The sequence below is a fragment of the Lycium ferocissimum genome, chromosome 8, assembly GCF_029784015.1.
Source record: "Lycium ferocissimum isolate CSIRO_LF1 chromosome 8, AGI_CSIRO_Lferr_CH_V1, whole genome shotgun sequence".
Classification (NCBI taxonomy): Eukaryota; Viridiplantae; Streptophyta; class Magnoliopsida; order Solanales; family Solanaceae; genus Lycium; species Lycium ferocissimum.
In genome coordinates this window covers 16,104,744-16,119,190 of record NC_081349.1, presented here as the reverse complement: position 1 = coordinate 16,119,190, position 14,447 = coordinate 16,104,744, and the positions used below count along the sequence as shown (strand labels likewise).

General features: G+C 30.1%; 1 protein-coding gene across 1 annotated transcript; it reads left to right on the top strand.

The window, feature by feature from the left end:
- The first annotated feature begins 12,887 nt into the window (after positions 1-12,887).
- LOC132066657 (small ribosomal subunit protein uS9) lies at positions 12,888-13,538 on the top strand. Its single transcript, XM_059459912.1, has one exon. The coding sequence runs from the start codon at positions 12,922-12,924 to the stop codon at positions 13,363-13,365; it is 444 nt and encodes a 147-aa protein (XP_059315895.1). The 5' UTR covers positions 12,888-12,921; the 3' UTR covers positions 13,366-13,538.
- Positions 13,539-14,447: the final 909 nt, after the last annotated feature.

Here is a 14,447-nt window from a genome sequence, read left to right as displayed (position 1 = left end):
TATCCTCCTTGCCTGTATGTTTTATCTATTCCGATGAATATCTAAACTATAAAGTAGAATTCATCTGTTAACGCAGTGATTTTTAGATAGACTGGTCATGAAATTCTGTGAGAACTCTTTAACAGGTTTTTGAGTTATAGGGGAAGATATGAGAAAATTTACATAATTCAATTTCAGCAACATTTCAGAAACACAAAAGTATAGCATAAACAATACTGAACATTGTGGTATACCGTGAACGTCCTAGAGACCCTAGTACGAGAAATGACAGAACAGAATAAAATTAGACAGGTATTTCTTGTGCTTGGTTGCCAGATGTTGGAACTATTTCTGGTTCATCTCGTTAAGGATCACTCAAGATGATTTATGATCATCAGGGTTGATCTTTTTTTTGTTGTTCTTAACAAAGGAAACAACAGAGTGACCAATTTTCTCACACATCATGGTGGAAACATGTTTTTTCCCTTTAGGAATTAGACTTCCTTTCTTGGGAGTGAATGGGAATACACCATTTTTGCTCTCTCCAATTTTCTCTGCTTTTCCCTTTCCCTTGCCTTCCTTATCTGCCATCTTGATCTTGCTCTCTTGCTTTTTCTTGCTTAGTTTATTATGTGAATTGTGTGTCTCCAACCAACAAGGTAAAGAGGCTTCTTATAGGCCTCAGAAACCAGTTGTCCTACTACATTTTGATTAATTTCTTGTGTGTCCCTGCATTTGTGTATGTGTATGTGTGTGTGTTTGTGTGTGTTTAAACTAGTCAACATGAATCCAAGCAAAGATCATATTTGTGATCTATGTTTATTTTTGTGTGTTTAAACTAGTCAACCTGAACTCGATCAAAGATCATATTGTGATTTGTTTGTATGTGTGCGTGTCTATAAGTCAACATGAGCTTGGCAAACATTATAGTGTGTTTGTGTGCCTTTGGGGTTAAGGAAAAAAAGCCAAAATTCATATGCTAAATCCTCTGTGTGTGTTGTGTATGCCTGTTGATATTTCTAATGCGTCGTAATTCAGATACTTAGTACCTTCACAATTTTGGACCCATATCTGCTACTCCATCCGTTTCAATTTATGTGAATCTATTTGACTGAGCACGACATATAAAAAAGAGTAAAGACTTTTGAAATTTGTGATTTAAATAAGTCTTGAATATTTGTGTAGCTGTGAATTATTTCATAAAGTGAATTTGTTTCGAAATTAGGAAAAAGGTCATTCATTTTGGCACAGCAAAAAAGGAAATAGATTCACATAAATTGAAACGGGAGTATTATTGAAAAAATTTACAATGGGTGAGGCACCCTCTGCTTTTGACACGTGTTTTCTGTGGGTCCCTTTGTCAGCACATTCTGAATTTTTTTTAATCATGGGTGAGACACAACCGAGGACACCCTCTACTTTTGACATGTGTGTTTTGTGGTCTCCCCTGTCAGCACATTCTCTCTCCCTCCATAATTTCTTGAATTTCTCATAATTCCAATTGGTGCATTTGTCTGTTTGATGTTTTCTTTCTTTTCTTCCAACACCTTTTCTCATTTCTATATCAGCTCTCTCTCCCACTCACTGTATTTCCACAACTCCCTTTTTACCCCTATCTTCCATTGCAGAAAAAATTTGGACTCACACCACAATTTCTCTACCGTTCTCTATATTTCAGCATAACATTACCAAATTAATTATTTTTAAGAAAAGAAGGAAATGTATATATGCAATATAGTTATATGCACCTTCCTCCAAAATATTGTATGCATTGTCCAAGAATTTAGTGATTTTCAAGGAACATAACAAAATAATTACTTAAAATGAATTATTATTAGTTTGCAAAAATTTAAAGACCTTGTTGTGATATACCAAGATATCTCTATAAAATTAAACAATACCGATGAATTGAATAACTGAAGAACTCAAAGACAAGTTATTTTGAACATGAAATAGATTCTTAGAATTATCAAAATAAATTATTACAAATCAAATTAGAAAATAAATATAAAGAATTGGTTTGCTGTAAATAGGGGTGCTTATCCGGCGGTTCGATTGGATAATTGTGCTTAACTATTCGGCTTATCGGATATCGGTTTTTAAATATCTCAATCCGCTAACCAACCAATAAGGTATCGGTTGGTTCGGTGTGGATTTAGCGGTTAACGGTCGGTTTATCGGTTAATCAATAAACTATATGAGATTTTTTTTCCTTCTATTGCTCAGACTATTGCATCAATACAAAATTAACAAAACACAAAAGGCTCAATATTGATAGTATATAGGTTGCAAACTCACATTTGACCTTATTTGCTTCACATCGCAAGATTTAAATGGATGTATTACTCATGGTGGGTATTCTTGGGACACGTGATTTTAAATTATTGGAAATTCGAATTAAATTTTCACTAAAGTATTGTTATTAAATAAACTGTGCAAATTAAGTATGACATTTTCATACTAAAGTGTGTCAATGTCCATAAGAAAACTTATTTCTTTCAAACAACCACTAGTAATTCTATCTCGTTCTCATCTTCACCATAGAAAAGGGAAGAAACATCTAAGAAAAGTAGAAATGTTTTGAATGATTCTAGTTGGTAACATGAGATAATAAGAAACAAACACCAGGCAGAAGCAATAAGGAAAATGAGAAACTACTACCATGTTGCGGGAAGAAAAATGAGTTTTAGGCTCAAAGATTAGCATTTCTAATCTTTAGTACTTTATGTACATAGGGATATATTTATAATTTAATTATTCTTAACGGGTTAACGGCTAAACCGATAAGGAATATGAGGAAACCGTCCCCCACACCGTTAATCCGTTAACTATAAAATTCCAAACCATTCTCCATCCGTTAATCCAATTACCCGATACCAATAAACCAATAAACCTATTTTGCGGTTGGATTATCGATTACGGTTCGGTTTTGAACAGCCTTAGCTGTAAAGGGAAACACCTAAATTACTAACCAAGAGCGCAAGAAAATTATATACTCAGTATTTAAAAATGCATTTATACGGTCGGTTTGATTTTTTTTACTTAAAACCATAACCAAATCAAATTTTATCGTTTTTTAAAAATTTTAAAAACTCAAACATAACCAAACGAAAAAAATGATTTTTTTCGTCGATTTTCAATTTGATTTGATTTTTTAATTTTTAGTGAATACTCTTGCTTGTACCCCACAAAAGAAATTGAATCTTTAAAAGTTTTCATTTCACATCTCAAGAAATTAGACCAAAGAAACCTCAAAAATTAATTCTCAATAAAAAATTTAAGTGATCAAGTCTAAAAATTAACTAAAAGAAGATAAACAAGGAAAGAGGATTGGAACTTAAAGTTGAATCTCTTAGGCATATTAGGAAACACACACATAAAAAAAAAAAAGATAAAATCTGAATTTTGTATGAATTCATTTATCTCTATTTGATTTTTGACAAATGAAGAACAAAACTATGAAAAGAGAGGGGAGATAAATTAAAATAAAATAAAATAGAAGAGGTATTGGAAAGAAAAAGAAAAGAACGAAAAAGAAAACACCCAAAAAGATTAGAGGGGAATCGAGGATTAGGCTAGAAGGTAGGTAGCCGAGTGATCTCCTTATTAGTAGTACTAGTTAGTAATCACGTAGTTTCTTTTCTTCAATGTGTTTTACTACATGTTACTTCATTTGCTTTCTATCCTACTATTTTATTGTCATTTTTTCCCTAATACCATGCTTCAAATCCTTCTAATTTCTTTCAAGTCAAGGGTGTATTGAAAAAGCTTCTCTACCCCACAAATATAAGGGTAAGATCTGCATATATCCTACTCTTTCCAAACTGCATTTATGAGACTACATTGGGTAAAATGTTGTTGAATGAAATAGATACATGAAATAATGTGAAAAGGATAATCTCACTCATCGTACCTCTTTTAAACTCCAATGTCTTGGAGCTTCAACTTGTAAAATATCATGAATAATTTCTCGAGTTTGAAAGAAGTATTATGAAAAAATTTTGGAGTTTGAAGCATTTAGGGGTCGTTTGGTAGTTGGTTAGGATTACAATGTAGGTATTAGTAATGCAGGTATTAGTTATGCAGGGTTTAGTTATGCAACTATTAGTTATGTTGGGTTTAGTTATGCATGTATTAGTTATGTGAGGCTTACCTTATGCAAGGTTTAGTTATGCATATATTATTTCTTTGAATGTTGGTTTGTTATATTAAAAGTTAATGAATATTATATAATTATTAAAATTAGAATATTTGTTTACAATTAAATTTAAAATATTATAAATATAAAAATTTATATAAAAATACTTGTTTATAAAAGAAAAGTATTTAAGTGGGAAGTGATGAGGGTAATATTGTCATTTCAACTTTTTATTCATGCATTAGTTATTCATGTATTAGTAATTTCATCTTCTACCCCGCTTAAAATAATATAGAGATTCCCTTATAAACTTATACATGCATTAGTTATGCGGGTTTCTAAATTCCAAACCAAACATCGTACTAATTTTATACATGAATAACTTACTTCCTAACTAACTACCAAACACGATATAAGTATGCAAAAATTAATACATGAATAAGGTATCTCTCTACTAGCTACCAACCGTTGTACTTGTTCTGCAGAGAATAATAAGTGGTCTCTTAACCAGCTACCAAACGACCCCTTAAATTCTAACTCCAGAAGTATTTCTTAAAGTGCCTGTATTCCAAGTTGCGAGGGGGTATATTTGATATTTTAAAGGTTTTTGTATTTTAATAGAGGGATATGTTCACCTAGTATTTCGTATTAAGAAGTAACTAAATTTTAATTATTTTTTAAACACTAGCTAAAAGCTTAATTAACGGTTCAAAATGTTTATTTTCTCATTATCCGATCGAAAGAAGAGACTTGAGATAAGAAACCCCAATTTAAGGACCCAAAAGTTGTAATGAGCAGGGGATCCAAAAAACGGCTTAACCGATAAACTGAATCAATAAAAACGCTATTGGTTTGTCGATATTAGGTTATTGAATTAACGGTTTGTAAACAATTTTGTAAAATGTTTTGTTGGGTTATCGGTTCGATTTTTGGTTTTAAGAATTCATTTAATGGTTAAATCGATAACCCAATAAGCTTATTTTAAAATTATATTTTTTATCCCTAATTATATATTGGTGGCTTTAAATTTTAATTTTTAATTACAAACCGTATCTCTAAATTACTTACTGCAAACACACTTATTCTAATTAATATTCTCTCATTCTCATATGAACTAAGGCTTCTTATGCCTCTCTCCCTCCTCAAATAAAACTAGGGCTTGCAAGTTCTCTCAATTTTGGATCTTTGAAGTTGCTGCATGGTGGTGCTGCTGCTTACTCCTTTCTTTTGCATTTTATAGTTTTTGTTTTGCATGTTATAGTTTGTCTTGCTGCTGGTGTTTGAAGTTGACCTTGTTTATGAACAAATGAACTAAGAACTGGCCTTGTTTTGTTTTTGAAAAATTTCTACAATGCATTTTATAGTTTTTGTCTTGTAATTTGTGTAGATTTTATGCAAAAAAACAGTGTATATATGAACAAATGAAAACAAGAGAAAGTAAAAAGAAAAATCTGGATTTTGTATGAATTCTTTTATCTCTATTTGATTTTTGACAAATGAAGAACAAAACTATGAAAAGAGAGGGGAGATAAATTAAAATAAAATAAAATCGAAGAGGTATTGGAAAGAAAAAGAAAAGAACGAAAAAGAAAACACCCAAAAAGATTAGAGGGGAATAGAGGATTATGCTAGGAGGTTAGTAGGTAGCCGAGTGATCTCCTTATTAGTAGTACTAGTTAGTAATCACGTAGTTTCTTTTCTTCAATGTGTTTTACTACATGTTACTTCATTTGCTTTCTATCCTACTATTTTATTGTCATATTTTTCCTAATACCATGCTTCAAATCCTTCTCATTTCTTTCAAGTCAAGGGTGTATTGAAAAAGCTTCTTTACCCTACAAATATAAGGGTAAAGTCTGCATACATCCTACCCTTTTCAAACTGCATTTATGACACTACATTGGGTAAGATGTTGTTGAATGAAATAGATACATGAAATACTGTGAAAAGGATAATCTCACTCATCGTACCTCCTTTAAACTCCAATGTCGTGGAGCTTCAACTTGTAAAATTCCATGAATAATTTCTCGAGTTTGAAAGAAGTATGATGAAAAATTTCTCGAGTTTGAACCATTTAGGGATCGTTTGGTAGCTGGTTAGGATTACAATGCGCAGTATTAGTAATGCAGGGTTTAGTTATGCAGGTATTAGTTATGTTGAGTTTAGTTATGCATGTATTAGTTATGTGAGGCTTACTTTATGCATGGTTTAGTTATGCATATATTATTTCTTTGAATGTTGGTTTGTTATATTAAAAGTTAATGAATATTATATAATTATTAAAATTAAAATATTTGTTTACAATTAAATTTAAAATATTATAAGTATAAAAATTTATATAAAAATACTTGTTTATAAAAGAAAAGTATTTAAGTGCGAAGTGATGAGGGTAATATTGTCATTTCATCTTTTTATTCATGTATTAGTAATTTCATCTTTTACCCCGCTTAAAATAATATAGAGATTCCCTTATAACTTATACATGCATTAGTTATGCGGATTTCTAAATTACAAACCAAATCGTACTAATTTTATACATGAATAACTTACTTCCTAACTAGCTACCAAACACGGTATAAGTATGTAAAAATTAATACATGAATAAGATATCTCTTTACTAGCTACCAACCGTTGTATTAGTTCCGCAGAGAAACACACACACGAAAAAGGAAAAAAGACAGTGTATACATGAACAGATGAAAACAAGAGAAAGTAAAAAAAAAAATTAGCGGAGCATTTTCTTATTGGTTAGACCAAAAACTGAACCGTTAACTACCAAAAATCGAAAATCGATAACGAATATCTTATCAGTTTGATTTTGATTTAGCTTATTTACAAACTGAAAATCGATAAACCGAACCAAACCGACCGATAAACACCCTTAGTAATGAGTACATCAAAGAAGAAATTGCACGGTTTAACTTTAAATGGGATGGTCTTTGATTTTCGTCCTTCAAATAGACTGGTCACTAATTTTCTCCTTTCGAAAGATATAAGTTCTTCAAGACAGGCGTAATTTATGAAATATTATGTTTTAAAAATATAAATTTATTTAATCATTTGCATTGAGGAACAAAAATCAAAGACCAGAGCAAAATAGAGACAGAAGTGCAAATTTTTTACTACTATATAGAAGCATGGGTTAAAACCCATGCTTCGTCGTCCGTTAGGCATTAAAAAAAAAAAAAAAAAGTGTGGTCCCCATATTAACACCAACCAATATTAAAAAAAAAAAACACCAACCAATATTAAAAAAAAAAAAAAAAGCACCAACCAATATTAAAAAAAAAAAAGTAAAAAAAGTGGATCCCGTATTAACAAAATCAAGCAATATAAAAAAAAGTGAATCCCATATTAAAAAAACAAACAATGTAAAAAAAAAAGTGTAAACTTTGTATTCGTAGCAAACACTAATATAATAAAGTTTTAGATACGGAGCACAAACTACAATGTTATATTAATCGTGTTTTGAACATATATAAGTGAATTCCATATTAAAAAAACAAACAATGTAAAAAAAAAAAAAATGTAAACTTTGTATTCGTAGCAAACACTAATATAATAAAGTTTTAGATACGGAGCACAAACTACAATGTTATATTAATCGTGTTTTGATCGTCCGTTAGGCATTTAAAAAAAAAAAAGTGTGGTCCCCATATTAACACCAACCAATATTATTACTACTATATAGAAGCATGGGTTAAAACCCATGCTTCGTCGTCCGTTAGGCATTAAAAAAAAAAAAAAAAGTGTGGTCCCCATATTAACACCAACCAATATTAAAAAAAAAAAAAAAGCACCAACCAATATTAAAAAAAAAAAGGTAAAAAAACTGGAACCCACCATCTCCAAACTCACGGAAAAAAAAAAGTGGATCCCGTATTAACAAAATCAAGCAATATAAAACAAAAAAGTGAATCCCATACTAAAAAAACAAACAATGTAAAAAAAAAAGGGTAAACTTTGTATTCGTAACAAACACTAATATAATAAAGTTTTAGATACGGAGCACAAACTACAATGTTATAGTAATCGTGTTTTGAATATATATAAGTGAATCCCATATTAAAAAAACAAACAATGTAAAAAAAAAGTGTAAACTTTGTATTCGTAGCAAACACTAATATAATAAAGTTTTAGATACGGAGCACAAACTACAATGTTATATTAATCGTGTTTTGATCGTCCGTTAGGCATTAAAAAAAAAAAGTGTGGTCCCCATATTAACACCAACCAATATTAAAAAAAAAAAAAAAGTAAAAAAAGTGGAACCCACCATTTCCAAACTCACGGGAAAAAAAAAAGTGGATCCTGTATTAACAAAATCAAGCAATATAAAAAAAAAAGTGAATCCCATATTAAAAAAATAAACAATGTAAAAAAAAAAAAGTGTAAACTTTGTATTCGTAGCAAACACTAATATAATAAAGTTTTAGATACGAAGCACAAACTACAATGTTATATTAATTGTTTTGAATATATATAAGTGAATCCCATATTAAAAAACAAACAATGTAAAAAAAAAAAAAGTGTAAACTTTGTATTCGTAGCAAACACTAATATAATAAAGTTTTAGATACGGAAGACAAACTACAATGTTATATTAATCGATTTGAATATATATATATATATATTATATGCATAAATTTAAACTATATAGAAGCATGGGTTTGCATCCATGCTTCGTCGTCCGTAGCCCCATAAAAATAATAATAAAAAAAAAAGGTGGGCCCCATACGAAACACAACCAACCAATAAAAAAAAAAAGTGGACCCCATATTAACAAAATCAAGCAATATATAAAAAAAAGGGGTGGGCCCCATACTAAACACCACCAAGCAATAAAAAAAAAAAAAGTGGACCTCATATTAACAAAATCAAGCAATATAAAAAAAATAAAAAGTTAACCCCATATTAACAAAACAAATAATGTCAAAAAAGAAAAAGTGCAGACTTTGTATTCGTAGCAAACACTAATATAATAAAGTTTTAGATACGAAGCGTAAACTACAATGTTATATTAATCGTGTTTTGAGCATAGTATATATATATATATATATATATATATATATATATGTTATATGCATAAAAATAGCAAACTAATAATGTCGAAAAAAAAAAAAGTGCACCCCATAAAGGAGGGCCCCATACTAAACAACACCAAGCAATATAAAAAATAAAAAAAATAAAAAGAAGAAAAAAAAAGTGAAACCCACCATCTCTAAACTCACGGAAAAAAAAAGTGGACCCCATTCGTCGTCCGTAGCCCCTTAAAAAAAAAGTGGTGGGCCCCATACTAAACACCACCAAGCAATATAAAAAAAGTGAATCCCATATTAAAAAAATAAATAATGTCCAAAAAGAAAAAGTGCAGACTTTGTATTCGTAGCAAATACTAATATAATAAAGTTTTAGATACGAAGCGCAAACTACAATGTTATATTAATCGTGTTTTGAGCATAGTGTGTATATATATATATATATATATATATATATATATATATGCATAAAAATAGTTCAAACTAATAATGTCAAAAAAAAAAGTGCATCCCATAAAGGGTGGACCCCATACTAAACAACACCAAGTAATATAAAAAATAAAAAGAAGAAAAAAAAGTGGAACTCACCATCTCTAAACTCACGGAAAAAAAAAAGTGGACCCCATATTAACAAAATCAAGCAATATCAAAAATAAAAAAAGTGAACTCCATATTAAAAAAAACAAATAATGTAAAAAAAAAAAGTGCAGACTTTGTATTCGTAGCAAACACTAATATAATAAAGTTTTAGATACGGAGCACAAACTACAATGCTATATTAATCGTGTTTTGAACATAGTATATATATATGCATAAAAATAGTGCAAACTAATAATGTCCAAAAAAAAAAAGTGCACCCCAAATTAAAAAATCAAACAATATTCACGTAATTTTCAAAGTATCTCATTAAGTCAATAATGATGGATTCATTGCCACATGTGTATCAATTCATTAGTAGGAGCAAATGAAATTGCTTTTCTTCAAAAGGTTATGTAGCCAAACCATACAATTTTCTTTCTTTTTTTATATTAGCCTGAGATCTAATCTATATATTAAACTGTTGTATTTGCTATTCCGTCATGTCATTTATTTGTTATGTTTACTAAAATAAATATACTTAAAATATTTATATTTTAAAATAAGATAGAATTTAATTATTTTTTTTATTTTTATTCTTACTCTAATAAATGTGAAAAGAGATTAATGTCGTAAAAAAAATATACCAAATGGAGATCAAATAATGAATAAGGTAAATTAGTCAAATTATAATTCTAATAGACATTTACTTAAAAAACCATGCAAAAGACAACATGACAAGTAAAATGAGCTAAACCGAGAATATTTATCAAAAATTAAAAAATAGTATTTCTTCGTTTAAATAGAAAATCAATTTCTATTTTGTTTCGTTTTAAACATGTAAAATTAATTTAATAATTTGAATTAGAATTATCCAAATCAAAATTTGATAAAAAATAATAAGTATTTTACACCTTTAAATTAATCGAATTAAAATTATAAGTATCAACTAATGCATAAATATTGCTATTATTTTATCTCAAAGAGAGGAAAATAGTTTCCTTTTAAACAAGTCTTCTCTTTTAAAAAATATTAATAAATTTGCCGATTTTGTATTCGTAGCAAACACTAATATAATAAAGTTTTAGATACGGAGCACAAACTATAATGTTATATTAATCGTGTTTTGAACATAGTGTATATACACACACACACACATAAAAACAGTATCCAAACACAACTACATACACATAGATGCACTATAATCTAAAGTGTTGGGCCCGTGCCGTTAATAACCATATAGAAGAGTGAGTTAAGCAAGGATCGTCGTCGTCCAAAGGGTAAAATTGTCAGATTGCTAAAACTTTTTAAATTCCCCAAAGCAAACATGTACGGTGTACCAGCTCTCCTTTTGTATGATTGGCCACTTCTACCAACCCATAGCATTGCTTTTTATGGAGAGTTCTGTATGCTTATGGGATCCATGATTTGACATAATTAAATTGCAAAAGCAGAAAATAGGCCCCAGCACATCTAATACTCTATAGGTAACTCTTACGTACATCAAACATTTATGACCATTTCTATTAATTTTGCTATAAAAAACAACTGAAATATTTCTTTAAAAAAAAAAAAAAAAAAAATTCATCCATGTATCAGACTTTTAGCCGTAGTGATAAAAACTTTGACATTGACACCTGCCTCATATATTATAAATATAATATAATGATAAATAACAAAAAAGTACTGTATAAAGGAGAGGAAATATAATTCTAATCTCCAATCTTGACAGTGATTAAACGAGTCAGCTATCTTAGTAAATAAAGATGATATGACTGGTTAACCAAAGAACTAGAGGGAGTGGATTAGTAGGATAACTACCATATATAATTTTACTGGCCCTAATTATTATGAGTCATCTCAATTATTAAAAAATGAACTGAAAATAATTAGAAGTACTTAATAATATAAGGGTAGGACAAGTATCAAATGATAAATTATTTCTTAATTCAAACTTGACAAATAAAAGTGAACATCTATTTTTAATATAGAGGATAAGGTAAAAGTGGACGAAGTGAGTAACAAATATTTTGAACTAGGATTTTTAGTAACCTACCAATTCAATAAGTTGTGGGCAATTTACACGATTGCCCTTGTTGGGGGTGGTGTTTAATTTTTGTCCCTCAAATTCCTGATCTTTAATTTTTTCCCTTCGCTTAAAATATTCCGAGGTTTTGGATTCGAATTCTAGCTTAGTCTATATATATATAGACTTTGCCTTAAGGCATAACTAAAAATTCTGTCAGAGAACCTCGGGATATTTTCGGCCATCTTTTTAAGCGTAGGGCAATAATTAAAGACCACCCCAAACGAAGGACAATCCGCGCAAAAAAATGGTAAGTTTTTAAAGAAGCTTGTAGAATCCAGTATTACATATTCTATATTATAATAACGATTATACATAAAATTAAAAGAATAAATTAAGAGACCGAAAATTATTTTTCTTAATACAAAATTTTATCTAAAATACACAAAGAAGTAACGAGTTTAAGACATATCAGATATGAAAATGGGATAACCTTCTTTTTATTTGTAAAGTTAAGTACACACACAATGATACACATCAAAAGTTAAATACAATAAAATTAAAATCAAATCAAATAACAGTGGAAAACAATAATAATACGTAGCATAGCCGTATTTTCGGGTGATTTTTGCAATAAACAGAATTGATGCATTTTAAGGAAAATGAATTGAGGTAATTTAAAGTAACTGATATAAGTTCAAGATTTTTTTGGAAAATAATTTCTCACTTTTGTTTATCAGAATATTTTCTAATATTATCGTACTATTCTAAAAAGGTAATAATATACAAACATATTATGCTCCCGTGCTTACTTTTAATTGTTGTAGAGAAAAAAACATACTCATCCAATCCGTTTTAGTTGTCATCCTCAATAAATATAGATGATTCAAAATAGTTATTATTTTAGAAAATCAAGATTTCCACCTTTACTGTAAGCAGTATAAATGACAAGCAGAAGACACAATAAATGTGAATTGTTGGGCCCTTCATCTAGTAATCCCGTAAGAAACACCAATTTAATGGCCCAAAAGCTACATCATTCAAGTAAAGCCCATTTCCTTCTACGTAGCCCAATACAAAACCCTAATCATAATACATTTATAAACTACCATTTTGTACCTCCATAGCTGCAAAAAGGTCATCATCAACCAAACGAAGCAAAAATGCAGGCGGCACCGGCAACAGTAGAATCCGTGCAATGTTTCGGCCGCAAAAAAACGGCAGTAGCAGTAACACACTGCAAACGTGGCCGCGGACTAATCAAAATCAACGGCGTTCCAATCGAACTAGTCCAGCCAGAAATCCTCCGTTACAAAGCTGTTGAACCAATACTCCTTTTAGGGAGACACCGTTTTGCTGGTGTAGATATGAGGATTCGTGTTAAAGGAGGAGGTCATACTTCACAGATCTATGCTATACGTCAGAGTGTTGCGAAAGCGTTAGTTGCGTTTTATCAGAAGTATGTTGATGAACAGAGTAAGAAGGAGATTAAGGATATTTTGGTGAGATATGATAGGACTTTGCTTGTTGCTGATCCTAGAAGATGTGAGCCTAAGAAGTTTGGTGGTCGTGGTGCTCGTTCTAGGTTCCAGAAATCTTACCGTTAATCATCTATTGTTACTGCTCTGAGATTATGAGTATTGGATTTGGTTTAGGGATTATTATTAGCTATTTACGGAGATATGAGTAAGTTTTGGATATTTATTATGAACCTTATCAAATGGTGCTGTGTTATGTTATGCAAACTTAAAATTCTGTGATGTTATGTTATGCAAACTTAATGTAGTTTTACTGCTCTATTATTTCGTTTTGGATTAGGGATTACTATTTTCTATTTATGGAGATATGAGTAAGTTTTGATATTTATGAACCTTAATGTAGTTGTTCTACAATCGAATGGTGTTGTGTTATTTAAGCAGTAATATGTGCTTTTTATCTTACCGTTAGATTTCGGCTTTTGATTTACCATATTTATGTTACTGCTATTATTACTGCTGTGCGATCATGAGTATCGTTTGGGTTAGGGATTATTATTGTTAATGTATGGACATTTGACTATTTGAGTAAATTTTGGATTTTTCTGAACCTTAATGTAGTTCTAGTTCTACATTGGAATGGTGTTATGTGGCAAAATGTGTTCTTCTTTTCATGCAATTTTAGAACTTTTGTTATGCAGTTTGCCATAATTGTTGCTTGTTTTCCAGTTGATAAAAGCTTTAGGCATAAACATTGTCTTCAGTCCTGCTGTCCTTGACAAAAACTATAGAGATCAACATTATCATGCAACATCGAAAATCTTGATATTCAATAGTTCTACTGTGAAATTGGATTACGGTTGTCAGTTCCCCAGACACTTCCTAATTTATTTGTTGATTCTCTTAGCTCCTGTATATTACAACATAGGGATTAGTTTGAGGTTAGAACACCCTTATTTGCCTTGAAAGAATGATTATTTAGTAGTGGGATGAGAGCTGAATAGAGTTAGTGTATACAATTCATAGAGGACACTGACTTGGTAGGGATTGAGGTGTCATTTATTGTCTATTTGTTCTTGTAAAATTAGCCTTGTCTGTTTTACTTCTTCTACACTTGCCATATGCATGTTTGTGGTGCCACCTTTTACTTGATCTTTAGGTGGAGAAGAGGTTCCCTTCATGCTATGGGCCTGATTGGCTTAGCTTAAAAAAAG